At 41.1% G+C, this 26,571-nt stretch overlaps 1 protein-coding gene across 2 annotated transcripts in view; it reads left to right on the plus strand.

Annotated features, from left to right (window-relative positions):
• Nucleotides 1-12,978, plus strand: part of LOC142743194 (complement component receptor 1-like protein) — a 28,052-nt gene extending 15,074 nt beyond the window's left edge. The window contains exons 6-10 of one of the 2 annotated variants that reach the window (XM_075853692.1): nucleotides 2,887-3,069; nucleotides 5,223-5,402; nucleotides 6,667-6,867; nucleotides 11,674-11,893; nucleotides 12,920-12,978. In XM_075853692.1, coding sequence (XP_075709807.1) covers nucleotides 2,887-3,069; nucleotides 5,223-5,402; nucleotides 6,667-6,867; nucleotides 11,674-11,893; nucleotides 12,920-12,923 — 788 coding nt within the window. In that variant the 3' untranslated portion in view covers nucleotides 12,924-12,978. Of the gene's footprint in view, nucleotides 1-2,886; nucleotides 3,070-5,222; nucleotides 5,403-6,666; nucleotides 6,868-11,673; nucleotides 11,898-12,919 lie in introns of those variants that run through there. The other variant, XM_075853693.1, reaches the window with a different exon arrangement.
• The last annotated feature ends 13,593 nt before the right edge of the window (nucleotides 12,979-26,571 follow it).

The following is a 26,571-nucleotide window of genomic DNA, read 5'->3' on the forward strand; positions in this document are numbered from 1 at the left end:
TGCCTTGTATCACTTGCCAATACAAGGCAACGGCGCATCTGCAAGAGTTGGATTAGGCTGCTAGTGATGTAGAACAGCCAAACGGATGTCAATCAAAATCTAGCGGGTGCCATTTAAATTTTCACCTCAGGCAGCATGAAAGCTAGAATCGGCCCTGGGGGAGGGGCAGCATTTGCAGGGGCAGGATAGGGCTAGCAGACGCGCGTCACAATAGGCACATCCGCTAGTGGTAGAAGTTAGAACACACCTCTCTGACTATGCACGCACCGCCAGAGAGGAACAGGAAAGCAGGGCGGTGGTCATGCGGTGGGATTTGTGTAGTACTCGCCTCCTGCCCCAGCCAACTTTAAACTGATCGGCTGACGTAAGGGAGGGATTAATTATATAACAAGGGGGGGTCCATCTAACTCACTGCAGAGGACTCTATGGGGGATAATAATATCACCCCCCATAGAGCACTCATCAGTCAGATGAGCCCTGCTGTATAATAAATACTGAGGGCTCTATGGGGGATGGGGGGATTATTCCCCCCTTCATAGAGTCCTCTGCAGTCACTTATATAGTTAGACCCCCTTTCAGTATAATCCCCCCCTTCCCATAGAGCCCTCAGTAGTTACTAATATATTGCAAGTGGAGGTCAGATTGTCTGACTGACTGCTGAGGGCTCTATGGGGGGGGGGGGGGGGGGTCTGAGCGACTAACTTGTGAGGTCTCTATGGGAGGGATATCCTCCTCCCCACAGAGATGTCAGAGTGGGACACTCAAACCCCCCTATAGAGCCCTCAGCAGTCAGTCAGACAATCTGACCTCCACTTCCAATATAATCCCCCCCCCCATACAGCCCTCAGTAGTTATTTTACTACAAGGGGGGTGTCTGACTACTTAAAGGGGTTTTCCCACCAGAGACATTTATGACATCTCCAGATATCATAAATGCCACATAGATAAAGGTCCCACCTCTGGGACCCGCACCTATCTCGAGAACAGTGCCCCCTAAAACCCGTTCTACCTCTTTCTGATCTCGCTGCCTCCCTGCCACTTCCTGACTTTATGGTCGGGGGTTTACGAAAACAGCGTAGCTCGCTGAGCTACACTGTTTCCGTAAGTCCCATAGAACTGAATGGTAGTTACGGAAACAGCGTAGCTTGCATGCTACACTGCTACAGTAACTGCCATTCGCTACTATGAGAGTTAAGGAAAGTTACAGAGTTACGGAAAGTCCATGAAGTCAGGAAGTGGCTGGGAGGCAGCGAGAGCAGAAGGAGGTAGAATGGGGTTTAGGGGGCCTGGAACGAGAGATAGTTGTGGGTCCCAGAGGTGGGACTCGCATCTATCTGACAGGATCCACAGGATCTGTCATAAAGTGTCCCTCATGGGAAAACCCCTTTAAAGTGTAACTAAACTTCTAAAAAACTTCTGACATGTCATAGTGAAATGTCAGAAGTTTTGATCGGTGGGGGTCCGAGCACTGGAACCCCCATAGATCGCTAAAACAAAGTGACAGAAGCGCTCAGGTGACCGCTGTGCCGCTTCGTTTCTGACCTGCTTTTATCAGAAAGACGAACAAGCGGTGTACGAACCACTCTGAGGAATGCCGAACAGAAACTAAGCGGAGCAGCATTGAATCGAGCGCTTCTGCCGCTTCACTTTAACGATCGGTGGGGGTCTCAGTGCTCGGACTCCACACCGATTAAAAATTCTAACATATCACTATGACATGTCAAAAGTTTTTTAAAAGGTTAGTTACACTTTAAAGAGAGGTGTTACAATTTGTTTTTATTATTATTATTTATTTATTTTTCTTCTTTCATAAAACAGTGTATCAGTGTATAAGGCTGTGTTCACACTGATTTTTTTGCAGGGGGACAATTCCTCCTGCAAAAACTGCTCCATACGTTTTTTGCACAGTGGTTTGACAAAAACTCGTCAAAACACTCGTCGTTTTTTTCCCATTTCTGACTGATTGAAATGGGGTATTGGAGGCGGAAACCGCCTCAAGATAGGTCATTTCGCTTCTCTTTACCCCGACACGGTTTTTCCGCTCGCGGTAAAAAAACTCGTCCGCCTCCCATTGAAATCAATGGGAGGCATTTTCTGGTGGTTTTTGATGAGTTTTGCAGGGCGGTTTCCGCACCAAAAAAACTTGTAAAAAAAACTCAGTGTGAACAGGGCCTTAGTGTGTTTGGTGCATCTTTCTATTTTTCTACTTTTTATTTTTTTTTAAATATATTTTTGAGATACAACTGCTTTATATCCTGTATACAGAGCAGCTGTATCTAGTGCTAAAACCTGTATCTGTCAGGTTAGTGGCACTGACGGATACAGTGTCAACGGGTTGGGGGGTTGAATTGTGTGTGAGGGGAAAGGAGGGGGCCCAAGTTGTGTCAACAGCCCAGGGCCCATGGTACACTTAATCCGCCAATGGCTGCAATGTCACCATTTAAAGGAATACTCAACAAAAAAAATAATAATGGTTAGAACTGACCTTCTAGAGGTATTTAGTATAATTGAGCCTTTACTTGATTGGAATGGGGCATTACATCAGTGCTCTTGTTTTAGCCAAAATCTACAGAGCACTGACTGATGTTCGAAAGAGGGACATGGTTCTGACAACTGCTGTTACCAGACTAGTACTATCTGGTTACTACATTTGTTTATTATCATCTGCTCAGTTTATATATTTTGGTTACTTGTATAGTGCCAACATATTCTGTAGCGCTGTACAGAGGTCATTACTTACTGTCCCCATTGGGGCTCACAATCTAAATTTCCTATTGGTATGCTTTTGGGGTGTGGGAGGAAACCAAAGTAAAACCCACGCAAACACAGGGAGCACATACAAACTCAAGAACTGGATATAATATTTATTTAAGTTTTTCTTTTCAGTTGTGATTTGTCCTGATCCTGCTTCAATTCCCGATGGCAACTTTATCCCAGAAAAGGATGAATATATGTACTTGGATACTATTCACTATAAATGCAACAACCCCAAATCTGTCTTATATGGGGAAACCTTTGTCTACTGCACAGGAAAGGGAACATGGAGCTCTAACCCACCAAAATGCATAGGTAGAATTTATAACATTGTACATCTATTATTGTCTTATTATTTCTATAAAATTGAATTCTATAAATAACTGATATGTTATAAAAAAAAACAAAAAAAAAAACAGAAGTGTACCTATCATTCTAGGTCAATTTTCAGAATAACCTGTCGTTTGTCTGTACTTAAATAATAGCACTATTTCTGACCACAATTCTGTGTGTATCCCACATTTTTTTTTAGCAATTCTCCCCCTCTGCAGGCTGCTTCTCTAGGGCGATGTTCAAACACTCTGAACGTGAATCCACTCCTACATTTTAACACATTCCCGTCACAATACATGTAAATACATGTATTTTATACACATTTTTTCACACACTAAACGCCCTTTTACACCGGCCGATATTCGACTGGTGTAGCGAGCGCCAATCAATGAGACATCGTTGATCGGCGCTCGTTTAATCTTGTCACACGGAGCTATGGATGGGGACAAGCGGTCATTACTCTGATCGCTCGTCCCCATACATTATCATCATGTCGGCAGTGCGTCTCCCTGTTTACACAGGGAGATGTGCTGCCGACAACGATAATATTTTACTTTTTTAAAACTATACGATCAGCAGATGATCGAGCATTTGCTCGTTTATGTGGTGATCGCTGCCAATTATCGGGCAATTATCGTCAACGAGCGTTCTAAGAACGCTTGTCTGCCCGATAATCGCCCAGTGTAAAACCCCCTTAAGGCAAATATCTGCGCAGAAAAGTGAACGCACTGCGGATTTTAAAATCTGCACATTGTTAGTTATTGGCAGAGATTCCACTCTGAAAACATACGGATCCACTGTTCAGTACACGGTAGAAATTTGAATGTCAGCTGCGGATTTCTGCCATGAATTTTCAGAAAAACCCCACGCCGGATTTGCTTATGACGTGTGAAGATTCCCTAACTGTCAGTACCCACCAATACATCATAACTATCTGTTATGATGTTCTTCCACGCTAGGGGTATGTTCACACGCAGTGTTTTCAGACATAATTTGGGCGTTTTACGCCTCGAATTACACCTGAAAAAACTTCCCTAATACGCCTACAAACATCTGCCCATTGCTTTCAATGGGTTTTACGGTGTTCTGTTCCCACGAGCCTTAATTCTACGCGTCAATGTCAAAATACGGCGCGAAAAATGACGGCTCGTCAAAAGAAGCCGCAGGACAATTCTTGGGATGTTTTTGGAGGCGTTTTTCATTGACTCCATTGAAAAACAGCTCCAAAAATAGCCGTAAAATACGCCGCGAAAAACGCGAGTTGCTACGGGAAAAACACAGCAGTAGTATAGTGGATGAAATTTAACAAATCTCATCCACACGTTGCTTAAAAAGTCCAAGCAGAAATTCACCTGCGGTGCGTATTTTCCGGACTGCTGCATGTCAATTCCTGCTGCGGAAAGTGGACTGAATTGCTGCATTTTTCAGAGGAGATGTCTCCATCTCCTAACATTGTGAAAAACGCAGCAAAATCCGCACCAAATTCTGCAGTAAAAACCGCAGGAAATGGTGCGTTTTTGCCGCGCCTACATTTTTTCAACAGAATTGTTAAAGAAATTTTCTGCAGCAATTCGGTTGTGTGAGGACAAGCCCTGAGGGTATGTTCACACGGCCTAAGACAGAAGAGGATATCAAGAGGGGATGTATCAGCCTTTCCTTCACACTTTAACATCGTTCTAGATCCACTCCTGGATTTGCCACAAAGACGGCATACGTATTTTCTGGCTTGAAAACGCTTGAAATGTCTACATGCGTTTTAGAATGCTGGAAGAAAAGGGTGTGTGAAGGAGGCCTTAATGGCAATCTGTATTCTTCTTAGAATTTCATGAGCACCATAGATTACCGATAATAGAAGTCTTGTGAACGTAACTCTTTATATACAAGCACCAACCTCAACCTTAGATTTGTTAGCAATAAAAATGTATATATAAATCCTGGGGATTTGTCACCATACATCAACATTTATTGTTTGCTAACACGCATTGTGACGGAGCCCTGTTATTAGCATTTGCGTGGTTTTTACCTATTATAATTGTTTGCAGAGAAGGCTGTACACAACTAGAAGTTTTTGGAATATTTAGAAACCTCAAGATCATCATTGTATTATCTAATATTTAATATTCTATTTGTTATAGATGTTGACTGCCCTTCCCCTGAAGTCCCCGATGCAGTAAAGTTATCAGGATTTGTTGGCCCGTATACACTAAATTCTGTGGTTAGATTTGAATGCTTAGAAGGCTTCATTATGAACGGCACAAAAAATGTAAAATGCAATATTCACAGTCAATGGGAGCCCTCATTGCCTACATGTGAGAGTAAGTACTGACTAAATACAAAGGTATTTACAACGTAGCACATGCCGTATTCCTGAACCCTGATTATCGAGGAATATGGTGCATGCTACTGAACAGAACAGTGGTGGAAATCAGTTCTATGCCCCCTTTATACCCCTCAGAGCTTATGTATTTCACGAGATCTTAAAGTCTCAATATTCACACCCTGACAATACTGGTCGTAGAAATGGAGAAATACCACACCAGTCGCCTACTGTACATGCAGTCAGATTACCCCCCCACTTCCACATAGTCTATTTCTAAGGAGAAACTGGCAGATTTTTAAATGTCATACAGGAAATATTTTTATTTGAAACTCAGTGGCAAACAAAAACAAAAAAAATAAAATAATTTGTCCAGGAGCTTTACACAGTGAAGTAGTTCGGCACAGACAGTGGCGGTCTTTTGGTCAGCGACCACCACTTTTAATTGCATCCATATACTCAAGACGCAGATACAATTTGATATTGGATGGCAGAGAAGCAGACCCAACGAGCACGACTGATTCGCCATCTATTTAAAGTTACTGGTGTCAAAGTCAACACGTCATGAAAGAGGAAGCCCAATGCAGGTGGTAAACGCAGGCTAGTCTCAAGGGGGAATCTATGACTGAATATGTGAGGGGCATTGTGACTTGATAAGATGGGGCATCTGTGGCTGTTATGGGGGTAGATTGTGACTGGCATGGAAGAATTGTGACTGGACATGTGGGGGCATCCGTGACTGCCATTAAAAGCAGTGGTTGCGTAAGCATAGGTTGTCTCGCTGAGGAATAATATGTAGTGCCATGCTAAACTTTTTCCCATATAGGCAAGTGTCCTGATAAAACCCCCCCCAAAATAATTTGCCCCATCATAAATAGGTATAATATACCACTAAATTAGTCATATAGTGATCAAATAATACTACGCAAGGGCTAAATAATACTTCTGCACTATGGCCAAATATTACCACCTCATAGTGATAGAATAAGAGTGTGTCCACACGGTTTCCTGGTGGTGGTGGTGTGACTCACATCTATCAAAGCTGGGACGTGCATCTCAGACATTTATGGCATATCCTGTAGATATGTCAAATATCTGTCATGGGAATACCCCTTTAATGATACCACTGCAAGGAGGTCTCACTACTGAAGGCAGAATTACAGACTAAACTAACTTTAGGAGCATTGAAAATCTGTATTTATGGTTTTCTTATCTGGGATATTACACATTGAAGTTTTGTATGTGTGTGCTTTTGTTTCTAGGAAACTTTTGTTATACACCCCAGTTAATAAATGGAAGAATAAAAAAAGGGGAACCGAAACAGTTCAACCATGAGAAAGGATTTTACATTAATGACTCAATTCAAATGGACTGTAATTCCTACTTTGTTATAAATGGACAAAGCACCCTAACCTGTGGAGAAGATTTAAACTGGAATCCTGAAGTTCCAATTTGTGAGAAGCGTAAGTATGTTTACATACCCAATATATACTGATGCTAAAGAATTATGGATAATTCTGAATATCAGAGAAAAGTACTCTGCATCCCGAGCCTGCATTCAAACTTTTCCATGTACCCTCCTAAACAACAGGTGTAACTTTTCCTATTTCAGCTGAAATGGCTTCTTTAAAAGGCACTCAGCTATCAGATGGATCATTATCACACGCCATAGCTAAGCGCATGGTGGGTTTTTTATTTTTTTTAATATGGCTCAGCTAACCCATATAGGTGATTTTTTTTGCCGGGCAGTAACATGGTGCTACTCAAGGCTGGTCAAATCCAGATGCCAGCATCCCAATAGCGAAACGTCCCATAATGTAATTTCTACAGTCTGGCACGGTTCCAACAGGTTAGAAATGTCAGTCACTTCCTCAGCAATGGATGTGCAAGGATAATAAGAAGAGCATTATTTGTCCCCAAACCCAAGAAGACATAAGCAGTGTACCGCAGGGGATCGTGCATTAGCCACAGGGGACGATTGTTTCCAGACATAATCGGTTACAAAAGTTGAGGACGGGTTGTACAATGTTCAGCCATAACATTAAAACCACTGACAGGTGAAGTAAACATCTTGTTACAATGAAGTGGGATATGTTAGGAAGTGCTGCCAGCCAAGCCACTCCCCGTTCCACGGCTAAGGCCGAACACTGTCCAAAAGATCCTCCATGAAGATAAGCACGAGCTAACACCAAACACGTCCTCCTCTTCTGCTCGTTTGGCGCTTCTGCCAAACTCCACCCAATGACGTAAGACACTATGTCTCCCCTCACGGTCAAGCCGCTCCTCCCCTTATGTGCCGATGTTCCGGAGCTTCCAGGCTAGCCTGTCTGGTTTGATTCCACAGAAAACAGCTGAAAAAGCTAATGCTGGCAATAATATAAAGGTGTCAGATTACATAATGCAACACAGCTTGCTGTGTTTTGGGTCCATCTTGACCCTTGTCCACCAGAGCATCAGAACACCCCTTCATGACAACAGTATTCCCTAATGGCAGTGGCCTTTTTCAGAAGGATAATGCCCCCTGCCATAATGCATAAAATGTTCAGGAATGGTTTGAAGAACATAACAAAGTTCAAAGTGTTGACTTGGCTTTCAAATTTCCCAGCTCTCAATGCAATCTAGCATATGCGGTATGTGCTGGAAAAGCAAGTTTGATCCATGGAGACCCCACATTGTAACTAGGATCTGCTGCATTAGTCTTTGTGCCAGATACTACAGCGCTTCAGAGGTCTTGTGGAAACCATGCCTCGACAAGTCAGAACTGTTTTAGCAGCATGAGAGGGACCTGCGCAATATTTGGCAGGTGGTTTTAACATTATGGCTGAATGGTGTATGTTCAGAGGCCTGAAAAATGCATTCCACTGACTGACTACCCACAGAAGAGCCTATTTAATCTGGTGCACATAACACCATGCTTGAGCACTTTGATTTTTCTCTACTGTGTATGGGGGCATCTTGACCACCCTTTTGGATTTTAATGTTGTTCTGATGGGACAAAAGCCATTGCTTTAGGTGTCTGGCAGTGGCTTATTCACCATTCTCTATTGAAATAAACATGTATGCTCGGCCACGCTGAGCGTGCATGTTTATGCTGGAGTCAGGTGAAATTTGTCTGACAGCTATCTCATGTGCACTGCTAACTTGCCTCAGGAATGATTATTGCCACGTCTTCATCTAGAGAGAACCCAGGAACTTTCATGTGTTTAAACAGGGAAACTTAAAAGCCCACGTACACAGAGTTGTTATCCAATATGATGTGCCATACCATTTGGGACTTTTCCACCCAAATGTGTCTCATACATACTATAGGGTTTGAACCAGTGGAAGAGGACGGTCACTCCAAGCACTTGATATTCTTTGTAAATTATTCATCCAGAGGCATGGACTATGGCAGTTCTATTTGGTGGTGTGTTGCCACCCATAAACAGGAATTCTGGTTCTACTATACCCCTGTACAGCCAGACATTGTTGGAGGATGAAATCACTGTATGGCAAACCATCACCTCCATAAGAATTTGGTAAGAGGTGTTCCTAGAGCTCCACTACACAAAAGAAAATCTTTAATTTGGTGCAAATTGTGCGCAATTAAGTATAGATTATTTACATTGAATATTACATTTACTTACTGGACACACTTCTCTACCCTACGCCACCTGATGGCCATGGTACATGCCCCAGAATAAAATAAAGAATAGTGAACATTTCATAAATATGGAACATGTAACTTGCATCATTATTTCTAACATAATCCTTCTGGTGAATTTAATTTGATAAATGTGCCCCATTCTGTCTCTCTGCTAGACAATCCATGTGCATTTGCCTTGTTAAGCCCCAGAAATGTAAAACAGGTTCTCGCTCACTTCGCATCCACCTCTATTATCCAGAGCAGAGAGCCACTACAAGCAGAGGCTCAACCTCTGGAGGACTCATTTAATGCTGAGTAATGCTCCATTTCTCCTAATGCATTGCTGTAGGGGATAGAAAACCTGCCACCGCAGCCCTCGTGAGAAGTTGTTCGGGAGGTGTCTCAGCATGAGGATTCCTGTACCCACAATTGGCACATTATTTATGTCAAAAGGAGTTGTCCAAACCAGACAACCCCCTTAAACACTCCAGGATAGAATGCCTGTGTTTAAAATTATGACAGCTACAGTGTATTTGGAAATTCTTGAGACCCTATCACTTTTTTTTACATTTTATGTTGAGGCCTTGTGTTAAATAAAATAAAAATATTCTAAATGTTCCCCATAATTCTGCACTCAATACTCCATAAGGACAATGTAAAAACTCTAATTTTGCATGGACATAATTATTCAGACTCTTTGCTATGACACTTGAAATTTAGCTCTTGGGGCCTCCCATTTCTCTAGATCCTCTTTAAAATGTTTCTACACCTTGATTGGAGTCCACCTGTGGTAAATTCATTTGATTGGACATGATTTGGTTGGAAAGACACACCCCCTGTCTATATAAGGTCTCACAGCTGACAATACATAGAGTAAAAACCAAGCCATGGGGAGGAAAAAACTGCATGTTGAGCTCAGAGACAGGATTGTGTGGAGGCACAGATCTGGAGAGGGGTACAAAAAAAAGTTTCTGCTGCACTGAGAGTTCCCAAGAGCACAGTGGCCCCCATAATTCTTAAATGGAAGAAGTTTTGAACAACCAGGACTTTTCCTAGAGCTGGCCGCACCACCAAACTAAGTAATCGGGGAGCAGGGCCTTGGTAAGAGGTGACAAGAACCTAAAGATCCTGTGTGCAGATGGGAGAAGCCTTCAGGTCAACCATCACTGCAGCACTCCACCAATCTTGGCTTTATGGCAGAGTGGCCAGAAAGAAGCCTCTCAGTAAAAGACACATGAAAGCCCGCCTGGAATTTGCAAAAAAAAAAAGCACCTAAAAAACGCAGACTGTGAGAAACAAGATTCTGTGGTTTGATAAAACCTAAATTGAATAATTTGGCCTCAATTCTAAGCGCCATGTCTGGAGGAAACCAGGGACTGCTCATCACCTGCCCAATTCCATCCCTACAGTGAAGCATGATGGTGGCAGCATCATGCTGTGTGGGTGTTTTTCAGTGAAGCATGGCGGTGGCAGCATTATGCTGTGGCAGTGTTTTTCAGCGGCTGGGACAGGGAGACTGCTCAGGGTTGAGGGAGAGATTAATGGAGGAAAGTACACATATATTCTTAATAAAAACCTGATCGAGAGTACTCTGGACCTCAGACTGGGCCGAAGATGATTCAACTAAATACTGAGTAAAGGATCTGAATACTTATGTCCATGCAATATTTTAGTTTTTTCTTTTCAATAAATTAGTATCTAGATTACAAATATTCTGTTTTCACTTAGTGATTATGGGGTATGGAGTGCAGAATGATTCAGGAAAACGTTGATTTTTTTATTTTTATTTTAGCACAAGCCCTCAACATAACTAATTCTGAATAAAAATGAAAATGAAGACTTTCTGAATGCATTGTATAGATAGAAAATTGCTGGGTGGTACTGCTTTTAATTCAAACTTATATTACATAGTAATTATATATATATATAATCTCAAATATGTCTTTCTCAAAGAGACACTGTCAGCATTCTTGACACGTCTGTATTAGAAAATAATTATATTCTTCATGAGATAATTCTGAAGCATCTTTCCTTAGAACTCAGTTGTGTGCCATTCTTCCCTTATTCCTCCTTGAAATATATAAATAAATTGATAACTGGGCATCACCATTCTAAAGGAGCACATACAAACAGATGTAGCCAAGTTTATCTTGACTGATAACTTGCTGCAGCATGAAATCACAACAAAAGCCATTGAAAATGTCAATTTAGCGTTTCTTGCCACTGTGTATTTAATGCGTTAAAAATCAAGATAAAAAAGGCAACATATCTACACAGTCTGATACTGTCCAACCAGAGCTGACCATGGGAGACTGTGTAGGGACACAACCTATTGTCAAGAGGAAGGGTAACGGCCAGTTCTTGTTCACACATTTCCAGGAGGGATAATAGGAATGGCACGATGCAGAGTTCTAAAACAAAGTGCTCCAGGATTGTTATTTCATGGGAAAGATAAGTATTTGCTGAAAACAGACATTTCAGGAAAGCTTACAGGTCATCTTTAACGTGTACCCCTTCTTCATGGCTATTTGTAACCCCTAGTACAATATATGTTCTAAACAATATAAACTACAGAACAGTTTACAATATAGAGGAACTGAATACAGACTATTAAAAAGTCCCCGCACTTTTTGTTGTTATCTAGGGTTTGGATGTAGTTCTCCCAAAATTTTAAATGGACGCGTTGTACTTAAGAATGGAGAGTATTACAACCCAAAAAGAGATGGACATGCTTTCTCTAAATCAGACAAGATAAGTGTTCAATGTGACGATGGCTTTGAATTTGTTGGAAGCAGCAGTAGCAGTGAGTGCCGGTTAACTCTGCTGAGATACGTGTGGTCACCTACACTCCCGACATGTGAAAGGTGAGCTTTTTTTGGGTTAATTTTGTTGATTTTATTCGGTAATAGACATACTGTACATATTGTGGTGATTTAATGAAATTCTGATTAATTTTGTTAATCTTCATCTACAAATATTTTACTGTTGCAAATGTAGTAAGTCTAGATCATAAATATAAAGTCAGTACCATCGTTTCGCTTATTTAATATAAAAAAAACCAAAATGTTCTTATTAATTTTGTGATCTTTATTTATATAGCGTCAACATATTTTACAGCGCTTTACAATTAGATTTTTCTTCGCACTCCATTTTTCTGATACACAGAAGGTTGCAGATGGCAATTAAAATGGTTGAAACGTGACTAGAATATTTTTATTTTGTCATGAGTCTTGCTGCATAGAGATAGATTTAAAACTTAAACTTTGTCTGCTGCCATTAGAGGGAGCATGGGAGCTTACAGTATACGGTTAATACCAGAAATTCTATAGTAAAACGGTGTGCTGTAAGCTCCTATGCTCCCTCTAGTGGTGGCTACAGCTAGCCAGAATGTAGAGAACAAGTAAATACTTTGTTTGGGTGGGTGGTGGGATAACATGATCATAACGCAGTAAAAATATTATTATTCTACTTCCAATGCACAGTGGCGCCTAAATTTTGTAATCAGTAGGCTCCCACGAATATGATCTTTATGTACCCTTTCAGTCCCATACCATAAATTTGGTGAGTCCTTGGGAAAGGGGTCAAAATATTAATGGACCTCATGTTTGTACATTCATTTTAGCTTTTTTTTTTTTTTTCCTAAAAACACTTGTATTAAATGAATGTTAGTTGTTTTTCAAGAAACAAGGCCTCACTTTTTCATAAATTATGTCTGCTATTGCAGCTCAGCCCAGTTACGTGAATGGGGCCGAGCTGTAATACCAGACACAGACCATGGGCAGAAGTGGTGCTGTTCTGGAAGGGATGGATGGACTGTTTTTCTAACCAAGGACAACCCCTTTAAAGCTGCCTTTTACCTAATGCCTGTCATTATCCTTCTATTATTTTAGGTGATGAGCATCAGGACAACCTATGGTGTGAAATAAAATAAACTACAATATAAAACAGATACCAGCCTGTGTCTCATTATTACACTAGAGCCGTATTCTGAATTACTTAACAGGAATAGATGTATGTACATAGTTCAGTTAAAAAACCCAAAAAGCAACTTATTTAACAGGTACAAGATTCCATGTAACATGATTGCAATGGTTTTCTTGTGTGATGCCCCTTCTCCAAATTATGTCCGGTTGGCATCTGTCAACTATCATTTCTTGTCTCCAGCAAGTGACCACAGAGTCTAGTCTCATAACAAACTTAAAAAATACCAAACAGTCAGTCACACGGACTATTTATACGTTCAATAAGGCTTAACGGCCATCACATGGCTGCATGTATTTCTATGGGGCTATTCACATGGTCATTGTTTTAAACGGACCGTGTGAAGAGCCCGTGTAAAAAATAGGGCATGTCCTATTGCGACAGTTTTTACGAATCCCTCAATAGACTCAAGTCTATGAGGGCTTCGTGAAAACGGGTCCCGCATGGGTGCAAAACTGCAGTTTTCACGCCTGATTACAGACATTAGTCAAGAAAAGCTTTAATGTCATGGTCACAGACAATAAGTGGCCCGGGAGAGAACCGAAAAGTAAGGCTCCAAAAGCAGTTATGGAAGATGGCTCCCAGTCCTGGGATAATTTGGGAGAACATATGCTTGAACTATAAGCGATGGAGTGGAGGCAAAAATAGTGGTAATCTGCATTAAGCTTGAGGTTTAGTTACATTGGTAAAGGAGAGTGTTTGTGGTGGAATTAGTACTATCCTTAAAGCCTGAGACTATGGTACTGTATGTGTAAAGATTTTGGAAATGTTTTTATGCATAGGAACGATTCTGACATTGTTTTCATTGTCACATATTGTACTATATTTATATGGTAAAATTAATGCACAGTAAGATGGCACAGATACAATTTCATGTTTGTCACTAGAAAAACGCACCTATGTATTTATTTGGCTATTTTTCAGGTGTACAGAAAAGCCCCATTAGGGACTCTAAACTGCTGTCCGGACACATGGCAGGGCTCAGAATAGAATAAGTGGCATGTAGTTTTTATGGTACAATTCAAACATTGGCAATTTTGTTCAGCCACTTGTCCAGAACCATATCTCGGAGAGAAGACAGACACAGAGACATGCTTTGTATACCCAAAAATCCTTCTCTGGTTTATTGTTAGTATGCAAATTAGTTTCAATTGTATCCCACAAATGGGGAGTTGGCTTAAGCTGAGGGAGTGGGCCTGAGGTGAGCCAATCACAAGCAAGAAAGGCTACTTATGGGAACTTACATGTAAGACATATTATTTCTTGTGAGAAGCCTGAGTAAGACAATATTTCCCAAAACAATCTTACAGCTGCAAAGCCAAGACGTACATTCTCATAGAAGACTCCGATAAAGAATGGTAAACACGTGATTTCCCAGACAGTCCCAGAGCAAGTTTTGTCTTACAGAGAAGCAGATGATGATACGTCAAAATATAAAATGGATACTTCATACAAAATGGAATCACAAACACATTTTACTCTTTACAGGGTGTTAGCGGGAATTTTCTGTTGCATCGCAGAAATTTCAGAAGGGTCTCAAAATGTTCCCTGCTCATCATACCATAAAGGGATATTACATAAAACATCAGAGGACCAGTAGTCCCTGATGCTTAGTTTTATTTAGGAGGCCCATGTTCAACATTCCGCCGGGTGTGTTGAGGGTACAGTTTTGCCTTTGGCAGGGAGTGGCTTGTGATAAATTTCTCTGTGAAAAGATTGGTCTAATAGAAACAAATTATAGAACTCTAGTTTTCTGAACCTTGCTATCTCCACTTGGATCTATGAGGAGGCGGTGAAGTTCGGAACCTGGGGGATGTAATTCCCAAAGGGTACCCACATCGCCTTTCCCTATCTTCTACCTAATCTAATAGGCGCTTTAATGTAGTTAAATAATGTGTTTTTTTAAAACCATTTTTGACAAAGTTATGAGCATTTTAACGGTTATGCAGATTTGTTCTTAATGCCCAAGTGGGCGTAGTAAAGAGAAGTGTATGACGCTGACCAATCACTTCTCTTCATTCATATCCAGCTTAATCCACAGCACAGCATGATCTTGCGAGATCACGCTGTGCTGTCACTTACTTGTAGTTCCTTCACATAAGCGAAGGGAGAATGACCGGACATCACCTCCAGCCTGGAAGAAGGAAGCTATATAGTAAGACCTCACCTTTAGTATTGGATTAAGTTCTGGAGACCCTCTCCCAAGAAAGAGATTGAATCTTCTATTTTTTTATCGGAGGGTGGCAACTAAAATGCTTTATGGACAGCATAACATCTCGGGCAAGACTTCTACATACAGCTTAGATGAGAGAAGGGATTAAAATATCATATTATCTAAGTATGTAATAAAGGTACTAATAAAGTTCACAAAGGCAGGATTTTTAAGAATAAGGGTATGTTCACACGTGCACGTCCGTTACGGCTGAAATTACGGAGCTGTTTTCAGGAGAAAACAGCTCATGAATTTCAGACGTAATGGCATGTGCAGGCGTTTTTCGCAGCATCCAGTACGGACGTAATTGGAGCTGTTTTTCTATGGAGTCAATGGAAAACAGCTCCAATTACGTCCCAAGAAGTGACAGGCACTTGTTTGACGCGGGCATCTTTTTTACGCGCCGTCTTTTGACAGCGGCACGTAAAAAAAAAATGACCGTCTGCACAGTACATCGTAAAACCCATTCAAATCAATGGGCAAATGTTTGCCGACGCTGTCAAGCAGTATTTTCGGCCGTAATTCCAGGCGTAAAACCTGAATTATGTCCGTAAACAGTGCGTGTGAACATACCCTAAGTGTTTCTAAAACAAGGTGGCACACATTGAAATTGGAAGGAGGAAAGCTGAAATGTAAGGCTGGATTCACACGAGCATGTTCGGTCGATAAAGGACGGAACTTATTTCGGCCGCAAGTCCCGGACCGAACACACTGAAGGGAGCCGGGCTCCTAGCATCATAGTTATGTACGACGCTAGGAGTCCCTGCCTCACTGCGGGACAACTGTCCTGTACTGTAATCATGCTTTAAGTACGGGACAGTAGTTCCACGGAGAGGCAGGGACTCCTAGCGTCGTACATAACTATGATGATAGGAGCCCGGCTCCCTGCAGTGTGTTCGGTCCCGGACTTGCTGCCAAAATACGTTCCGTCCTTTACGGACCGAACATGCTCGTGTGAATCCAGCGCAAAAGGCTCTTGACAGCTCCGCGTGTCAGCCCCGTATGATGCGCGGCTGCGTGCTTTTCGCGCAGCCGCCATTATTATGACACTCCGTTTGGATGTTTGTAAACAGAAAAGCACGTGGTGCTTTTCTGTTTTCATACTTCCTTTTCACAGCAGTTGCGCGAATCACGCTTGTCCCACAGAAGTGCTTCTCGTGTGACATGCGTGATTTTCACGTACCCATTGACTTCAATGGGTGCGTGATGCGCGAAACACGCTCAAAGAACGGACATGACGTGTGTTTTTCACAGCGGACTCACGCTGAGTAAAAATCACGCAAATGTCTGCACGGCCCCATAGACTAACATAGGTCCGTGCGACGCGCGTTAAAACCACGCGTGTTGCACGGACGTATATCCCGTTTGTCTGAATAAGCCCGAACACAAAGAAAAAATATATATTATTTTCAGAAAAGTGTGTGATTATGGAAGCCTTCCAGCAGCTGTGGTGGGGACAGACATACGGCTATCGTCCAAAACGTTAGTGATGTGGTTTATTTATCATCTTGATTTTGAGCTTCTAAGTACGCAGCACATTTTTCCACTTTTGCCTCACAGCAGAGATTTATTAATCGATCATTTATGGTACATAAAAATAAGTGTTTAATTTATAATAATTGTATTAAGCAGAATGTGTAAAAAAAAAAAAATTACGGTCATTTTTTTTTTTCATCGTTTTTAAAATTGCGTTTTATATTTATTGTACGGTTTGTAAGGGGTAGTTCACATTGCGTTTTTGGGCGCTGAATTATGATGTGGAAACCACGCCTAAATCAGCGTCATGAAACGCACCAAAATCTCCCCCTATTGATTTCAATGGGAGGCAGAGGCAGAGGCTGCATGCTCTTTCTTTGAGCGTTTTCCACCTCTGACTTCGTATTGAAACCTACGCGAGGGAGAAAAAAAATCCGCAGCACTCGTTTGGAGCGTTTTGTTTTTTTTTTTGCATTAGATTCTACACGTTAAAAAAAAAAAAAATTTATGTGACAAAACACAGAAAATGCTTAAAAACGCTTGCATTTCAAAATCTGCCTCAAAATTCCAACAGGAGTAAGGCGTCTCGTCGCGGTAAAAAGAAGCGTCATGACCCATCTTGAGGCGGTTTCCGCCTCCAAAACCCCATTTCAATCAGTCAGAAAGAGGAAAAAGAAACCTCGACGAGTGTTTTGACGAGTTTTTGTCAAACACTGTGCAAAAACCTACTGGAGCAGTTTTTGCAGGAGGAATTTTTTTCCTCCTGCAAAAAACTCTGTGTGAACACAGCCTAACGCAGGTCTTTTTCTGCCACACAAAAAAAACAAAACAAACAAAAACTGCTGTGTGATCTCCTCCTAAAGATTAACCAGTTCAGGACCGGGATATTTTGCGCCTTCAGCACCAGACACCGTTTAGCCGATTTTAGCACAAGTAAGTTAAATGGCTATAACTTTTTTATTTGTTGGGCTAACGACGTGATTTTTGCGATGTTTTTTTCCGTAGACCATGCAGGTTTCTTTTTTTATCGTTTTTATACACATCCTTTTTGCCATTTTAGAATTTTTATTCTTAATATTTGAAAATAGAAAAAAAAATAAGCTTTTTTACGTTTCAGCTATTTTTTTTTCTGGTAATAACCTAGTTTTACCCTAAAATAGACCTTGTATTTGTTTACCGTAAATGTTAATATATTACATGTCTATATTAGGGTAATTGGGTCAGCGCTAGCGTTACGACAATGATTGGCAGGAGGGAAATTTTTTTTGGGGGTGGGTGTTTTATGTGCATTTATTATTAATTTTTCTTGCACTTTACTTTTATTTTTTTATTACTATGGTCTGTCCCTCAAAGGCCAAAAAAACACCTTTGGGGAACTTTATATATTTTATTTTATTTTTACACCATGTTTTTCAACTGTAACTGGAGCTGCACAGCAGCCCAAGTTACAGGGTAAATCAGCCCTCTCATAGTGACGATTGTCACTAATAGGGCTGTGCTGGGTCTAGTAGGACCCAGCAGCAGTATGTTACTAACGGCACCCGGCGATCATGTGAACAGTCACATGAACACCGGCGCGGCCGCCGCCTCTATTCCTATACACAGCAATCATTGAGTGCTGTGTAAAAGAAAAATCGGAGAAGACAGAAGCAGCGACAGCTGCTTCTATCCTCTCCTCAGGGTCCCCGGCAGTCACTGACAGCCGGATACCCGACATTCAAGTTAAAACCAGAGCCGCAAAAAGTCTATGGCTCGGGTTTTAAGGACCCTGACCACTGGCCGTAAAAACACAGCCAGCAGTCGGGAACCATTTAAGGGGATATTTCAATATGTATATATTTTTTAGGACTTCTTTAACCCCTTCAGGACCCGGCCTGTTTTGGCATTCAGGACACAGCCGATTTTTTCAATTCTGACATGTGTTACTTTATGTGGTAATAACTTTAGAATGCTTTTACCTATCCAAGCGATTCTGAGATTGTTTTCTCGTGACATGTTGTACTTTGTTAGTGGAAAAAATTTGGTCGAGAAAATCAGTATTTGTGAAAAACACCAAAATGTTAAGAAAATGAGCAACAATTAGCATTTTTCTATATTTAAATGTATCTGCTTGGAAAACAGATAGTAATACCACACAAAAAAAGTTACTAGTTAACATCCCCCATATGTCTACTTTATGTTTGCATAATTTTTTGAACGTCCTTTTATTTTTCTAGGACGTTACCAGGCTTAGAACTTTAGCAGCAATTTCTCACAATTTCAAGAAAACTTCAAAAGGCTATACTTTCAAGGACCATTTCAGTTCTGAAGTCGCTTTGAGGGCCTTATATATTAGAAAGTCCCCATAAATTACCCCATTTTAAAAACTGCACCCCTCAAAGTATTCAAAATGGCATTCAGAAAGTATCTTAACCCTTTAGGCGGTTTACAGGAATAAAAGCAAAGTAGATGTGAAATTTACAAATTTCCTTTTTTTTTGCCGAAATTCATTTGGAATACATTTTTTTTTGTACACAGAAAATTTTACCAGAGAAATGCAACCCAATATTTATTGCCCAGATTCTGCAGTTTTTAAAATTACCCCACGTGGCCCGTGTGTGCTATTGGACTGAAGCACAGGACTCAGAAGCAAAAGGAGCACCTAGTAGATTTTGGGGCCTCCTTTTTCTCAGAATATATTTTAGGCACCATGTCCGGTTTGAAGAGGTCTTGTGGTGCCAAAACAGTGGAACTCCTCGAAAGTGACCCCGTTTTGGAAACTACACCCCTCAAGGAATTTATGTAGGTGTATAATTAGCATTTTGACCTCACAGGTTTTTTGCTAAACTTATTAGAAATCACTCTGTGAAGATGAAAATCTACTTTTTTTTCCTGAAAAAACATCGAATTTTTTAATTTTTACAAGGAATAAAGGCGAAAAAGCACTCCAACATTTGTAAAGCATCTTGTCCTGATTACGGAAATACCCCATATTCAGTAATAAACTGCTGTTTGGACCAATAGCAGGGCTCAGAAGGGAAGGAGCACAATTTGGATTTCAGAACGTAGATTTTGCTGGAATGGTTTTCAGTGTCATGTTATGTTTACAACGCCCTGGAGTGACCAAAACCGTTGAAACCCCCCCAAAGTGACCCTATTTTTGAAACTACACCCCTCAAGGACTTTATCTAGGGGCATAGTGGGCATTTTTACCCTACAGGTGTTTTGCTGAATTTATTGGAGCTAGGCCTGGAAAAATTTAAATCAAAATGTTTTCCAATAAAATTTAGTTTTCGCTCACATTTGTTCATTTTCACAATAGATAAAGGAGAAAAAAACCTCAACATTTGTAAAGCAAAGTCTCCTGAGCACAACAATACCCCATATGTGGTAATAAACTGCTGTTTGGACACACGACAGGGCTTAGAGCGCCGTTTTGCTTTTGAAGCAGAGATTTAAATTAAATTGCAGATGCAACACGTTGCCCAAAAGCCAAGTCTTTGAGGTGCCTGGACATGCAACTTTTCCTCTTTTGCTTGAACATATGACAGGACTCAGGAGTGAAAGAGAAACATGCGCATTTTTAGGTGTAATTTTGTGATTTGCACAGCATTGGCCCACAATTGCATAGGCTCCGAGGTAAAATAAAAAAAAGTAGTAACCCTATTTTGGAACGTACACTCCTCAAAGTAATTATCAAGGGGTGTAGTGATCATGCTGACCCGTTTTTTTTTTTGTTTTTTTTAGGTATGAATACGAAACTGGAGATAGAATTCTGAAATCCTTTTTTTTTTTAATTAGCCCTCAGCTGTCAACATAGAAGCATTCACCAGAAACGAATTAGAGAACTACATCCCCAAAGTATTCATCTAGGGGTAGAATGAGAATTTTTAGTTTTGTTTGGTATTTTGGTGGAAAGCCAATTTATCTGAGGGCATTTTGATAATAGAAATAGTTAGAATTTTTAAAAATATATACTTTTTAATGGACAAAATAGTTAAAGGGGTATACTAGTAAATAATTTAATAATCAAGTGAGGTATGATAAATCTGAAAGCATTGTTTCATACGATGAAGGACACGTGTCACACTGATACATTGTATCTTTCTCGATTCCTCTCTTAGAACAGACACGACAGCGCTTTTGGGGTTCACATTTTTTTGCAGTAGGAGGCACGTCACTAGGGAAATGCTGCCCTGGTACGATCCTGGTGGCCTCACTAGTAGCCCTGCTTGCTCCCGCTTCCTCTTGATCTCCAAAAATAAGGCATTTTATGACTTTTTCTTGGTAACCAAGAAAAGTTTCCCCGAATGCCGGCACGCTTAAAAAGTACAAAATAATTGTACATGGCCATTTGAACCAAATGGACAGCTAGTTTTTTTGTACCATGATCTGGTTTTTCTCATGGCACTATATGGCTGCATCATTTGATCGGCGAGGTCAACTCTACCCATATTCTTGTTATAATCCTGTATGCAAACAGGCATGGAGGTTGTGGTGCTCGCCCCTTGTATTTGGACAGGGCTGGTGTCAAGCATCAGGACGTCTTTTTTTGTCCCTAAATTTCATGAGCAGGATCTGATCGCTGCACAATGCTCTGCATTCCCCAGCTCTCAATTTAGCAGCTATAAATGGTTTTAGGAGGCCTCTCTGATTGCGGCGAATTGTGCCACAGGCTACCGTGTTTTTGTCTTGGAGGCATTTAAAAAGTGACATACTCGTGTAGTAGTTATCAAGGTACAAGTTGTATCCTTGATTTAGAAGTGGATGTATGAGGTCCCACACAATTCGTCCATTTATTCCCAGAGAAGGGGGGGGGGCAGTCTGGGGGGATTTATTTGCAAATCTTTCCCCTCATATATTCTAAATCGGTGGGTGTATCCGGAATCACTTTCGCAGAGTTTCTAAATTTTTATTCCGTATCTCGCCCTTTTATTAGGTAAATATTGGCGAAAGTGTAGCCTCCCTTTGAAGTGGACTAGGGACTCGATGATGCATATATTTTTCTCTGGGATATATGCCTCCTGGAATTTCATGTTCAGAAAATGTATCAGTGGCCTTATTTTATTTAGCCGGTCAAAGTTAGGGTCATTTTTGGGGCGGGGGACACAGGGAGTTATCACTATAGCGTAAGAATTTTAAGATGGCGTCAAAACATTTCCTGGGCATTACAGGGGTATGATAGAGGACATCTGTAGTCCAATATGACCTAATTGTGGGTTTCTTTATTAGGCCCATATTTAGCAGAAGCCCCCAGAATGTCATCATTTAAAATAATTCTATAGGTTCCCATCTCTGGATCCTGGCAAAATGGGAGTTGGGACGAGTGGCAATAAACTGCGTTGTGCATAAGTTGGTTTACACAACTATTAGGTCAACTAACTGAGAAGAAAAAAAATTCTAAAAAAAACTATTTCCATTACCCATGATGTCCACTTTTACTCCTGAATGCGCAACAAAATCAGGAATATGTGGTGTATACATAGAAGGGGGGGGGGGGCAGCCAGATGGTGTGGCTTGCGGTAGGCTGACTCAACGCCACCTCTTCTGCGCATTCGAGAAGGTTCCTGAATATCCTCATTATCAGCAGAGGAAGATGATAAAAAAAAATTGGAAATCCTCGTCACTGTCTGTGTCTGAACAGACAATAGCATACGCCTCCTCGGCGGTATATAGGCGACGAGACATTAACTGTTTTTTGGGGGTATTTCGTATAAAATCCCTAACTATCACAAACGAACTAACCCTAAAACTATATAATTATTTATTTTTTTATTTACTCAAAAAAAGGAAGGATCACTGGGGGATTCAAAGGGTAATGGATGGGACACAGTATAGGATAACCTTTTTTTTTTTTCACAGGCTCTTCAGGTAATACAGCTCTAATCTCCTCAGATTTCTGTCACACAATGAGGAGATCAGAGCTGGTTACTGTATCCAGCCACTTTATTTTTACTAAATAATACTGTGATTGGTCTGTCATTTCTGAAAGACCAATCACAGCGTTTGCCAGCAAGGGACTGATCTGATTGGTCCCCTGGCTGATGCCAGCGATGGTCAGCTGTCTATGACAACTGCCATCACTGTCTTATTGCTATTCTGTCACTATTCTTTATTTACTAAAAAGTGCTGTGATTGGTCTGTCATAATTAACAGACCAATAACAGCGATCGCCGTATTGGGACCGCTCTGATTGTTCCCCCGTCCGATGAGAGCGATGGTCAGCTGTCTGACAGCTACCATCATTGTCTCATTTAGTAATCTGTGCCTAACTGTGACAGTTTACTATTCTATCGCTTCTGAAGTGCTGTGAATGGCCTGTCATAATTGACAGACCAATAACAGCGATCTCCGGCATGGGACCGCCCTTATTGGTCCCATGGCCGATGACAGAGATGGTCAGCTATCCATGACAGCCGCCATCTCCGTTCTATCCCCGATAAGTCACTGCTCGTGACTGTTTATGTCTGCGCCGCAATAGTACGTTCGAGTGCGGGAATGCAGTCCTGCTTATGACGTACTATTGCGGAGGGTGAAGAGGTTAATAATGTTTTTTATTAAATTAAATATCGTTTAGCCTTGTTTTTTTAGTTTAACTAGATATTGTATTAAACTTTATTTAAAATGGATCATGGCATCATAAGCGTTTCCAGTACATTCAGGACTGCTTCAGCACTGTCGATTGTAAACCACTTACAAAAAGACACTGGTCCCCGGCGCATGCTGCTGGTTTTACCCAGCTCATGCGTAGGAGACCGGCGGTGTTATTTGCTGTTGGATGCCATGTGACCATTAAAACTGAACGGGTTAATGAAAGGGTTAACCATTTAGATTCAAAAGAAATGGTGTGTATTCAGCTTCAAAATACATACAAGTTTCCTCTCCTTTAGTACTTGCTCACATAGTGCAGTTTTTTTTATGCGTTTTTCAGCCAAAACCAGGAGTGGAACCTTAACAGAGGAAACAAAAAAAAAAGCATTTGTCCGTCCTTTTTATTTATTCAAATCAAGGCTAAAAAAACAAAAACGAAACAAAAAACATAAAACACTGAAAACTGCACTGTGTGAACTGGGCCTGAAACTTTTTTTGCACATATTTCGGTCACCACAAATGCCGCCTAGATTCACTTATTATTGATATAAAAAAAGACGACTTTACATTAGACACAGATAAGTAGAGGTATAGTGCTTATGTATCTTACATTTATTGCAATGAAAGTAGCAGCTTGCTGTCCTCTACAAACGTGTATACAATAAGAAATACATTGCTGCTATTTGCCGACAATAACAAGAGCTTAGGGTGTTCTACAGCAAGCATACAGTGGAGGCAGCAAATTTGAGAACAATTACTAACATTTGTGTAAATGTAACTTTTCTTGTTCCTTAGGCTTCATGCACACGACCGTGCCCGTAATTACGATCCGTGCTCCCATTATAAAGTATAGGAGCACAGTCCGTAAAATGAAAAAAATAGGACATGTCCTATTTTTTTCGGCAGGTTTCTACGGCATGGACACCCTCCCGTAGACATATACGGGAAGGTGTCCGTCTGCCAAAGAAATGAATGGGCCCGTAACTACAGGCGATTTTACGGTCGTGTGCATGGGGCCTTAACATGCCATTATTACAGCCATTTCAAAAGGACTATTGCATTAAGAATTATTGTACGGTCAGAAATATTGGTCCACTGTCCGAAAAGTTGCTCTTTCCATTGAGTGTAGTTAACAGACGTATAAAACCGCGAGGAACCAGGTGTAACCTAACAGTCAACACAACAAAAACACCAGTGTCACATTTTACCAGTGTCACATTATCTCTACAAAAAGAATGAACGGCAGCTGAACAAAAACAAAAAAATTCTTACAACCAACGGCATGACGTTTAGTACAAATCTATTATAAATACCAAATCAATACACTCACCCTCTGCAGACACTTGACTTTCACCAGCAACCACACACATACACGATCACATGCCAATGGTCCATGTCAAACAGTTATATGGGAAATCAGAAAGACTTTAGTGTCACGGTGCATAATTGTGCTAAACAATATACAATAATTAAAAGATACAAACATTTGACATTATGGAGGTTGTAAATTTGTGTGGAAATTGGGACTTTAAATTTTTTTCCACATATTCTAAAATTAATAAATATACTCTTAAAAAAAATCTAAATGGCACATGTTGTATCAAGGCCACACAAACATTCAAATATTAAAAAGAAATTAAAGGGGACAAAAACGGTAACAGAAACTACAAGCGAATACCCAGAATTCAAAATCGGCAGGAGTCAGCAACACAACTATGGCACAGGGGAAAAAAATAGTGTAGTCTTTGTGTAGTATAATCATACCAAGGTGAGGAGAAGGCAAAAATTCACATCACGTTAGGGGCTTCCGTCGGAGGTATACATCAGGAAGACCCCCGACTAATACCCAGGACAAAAGGCCCAAACGTATCCCACTGTATGGCATACAGTGGGATACATCGCCTGGGGATCAGCCCTGGCAAAACTCCTAAAGTCACAGTCCTTTTATGGACAGTGACGTCAGGAGGAGTGCCGGAGTCCACGGGCACAGCATCAGCTGATGCTCTGCTCGTGGAATTCAGCGATGGGGAACTCCTGAAGTCACTGTCCATATATGGACAGTGACTTCAGGAGTTTTCCCGGGGCCGGAGTCCCCGGACAGAGCCAGTGCTCTGCCTAGGGACTCCAACGCTATGGAAGCTCCTGACTTCACTGTCCATATATGGACAGTGATGTCAGAAGCTCACCGAGGTATACGTTTAAACTATATCTGAGGCGGATGTCATACATTGGCATCAGTCACCCATAGGCTCCCGTTTTAAAAAACGTATACCTTGTGGTATAAGTTTTTTCTGCGGGATCCCTCAGGATGGAATAGCATAGTCTACTACGCCATTCCATCTTTCAAAACAAAGGTAGACCGACATATACCAGCCTGACGGAGGCCAAAAGGATACTCTTTTGGTCTCCATCGGGATAATTGAGCCCTATGGACACGTTTATCTTGTACGACGAGAGCTTTCCCTGACATACTAGATAAATGTAGTGCCTTATCGGGATGTGAACGGGGCCTAAGGAATGTATATTATAAAAAAAATTAAAAATTATAAATCAGGTTTAATAGGCAATCTCTGGAACCACCAGCCAGGAAAACCTGATAATACGAATACATCTTGATCATTTGCCCAAATTTACATTTAGTAGAAACTTTACCACTCTTTGGTAATAAAATGTAAGTACGCAGGGAAAGTGACCAACGGTTCCCATAGTGAAATTTGAAAAAAAATAAAAACACACACAATTTGGCCGAGACTAAGAATTCAGACCATTGCCCTCAGTTAAAGGGGTTCTCTGGGCATTTTATATTGATTGCCTATACTTAGGATAGGTGAGCAATATCAGATTGGTGGGGGACTGACTCCAGGTGCAGCATGTAACAGGCAGCGCTTCACAAACACTGTCTCACTTTACATTTTTTATTCCTATCTTCCGCCGTGATTTACATATCGGTGCCGTTATATTTGGCGCCCGATATGTAAATAAGCCCTTGAACTGTCAATGGGGCGTTTCTATCTAACTAAATAGCAAGGGGGCATGATCTCTTCGCTCTGACACTGTCCAATCAGCTACGGACAGTGTCAGGGCGGCTTGCGTTGTGTTACCTTCCTGCGAGGAGACACACAGACTGGTGGTTCTGCAGAGAGTGCTCTCAGTCTGTGTGTGTTCTCGCGGGAGGAAACACCGCGCAATCCGCCCTGACACTGTCCGTAGCTGATTGGATAGTGTTAGAGCGAAGAGATCACGCCCCCTTGCCATTTAGTTAGAAAGAAATGCCCCAATGACAGTTCAGGGGCTTATTTACAT

This window comes from Rhinoderma darwinii, chromosome 2 (assembly GCF_050947455.1).
Source record: "Rhinoderma darwinii isolate aRhiDar2 chromosome 2, aRhiDar2.hap1, whole genome shotgun sequence".
Classification (NCBI taxonomy): Eukaryota; Metazoa; Chordata; class Amphibia; order Anura; family Rhinodermatidae; genus Rhinoderma; species Rhinoderma darwinii.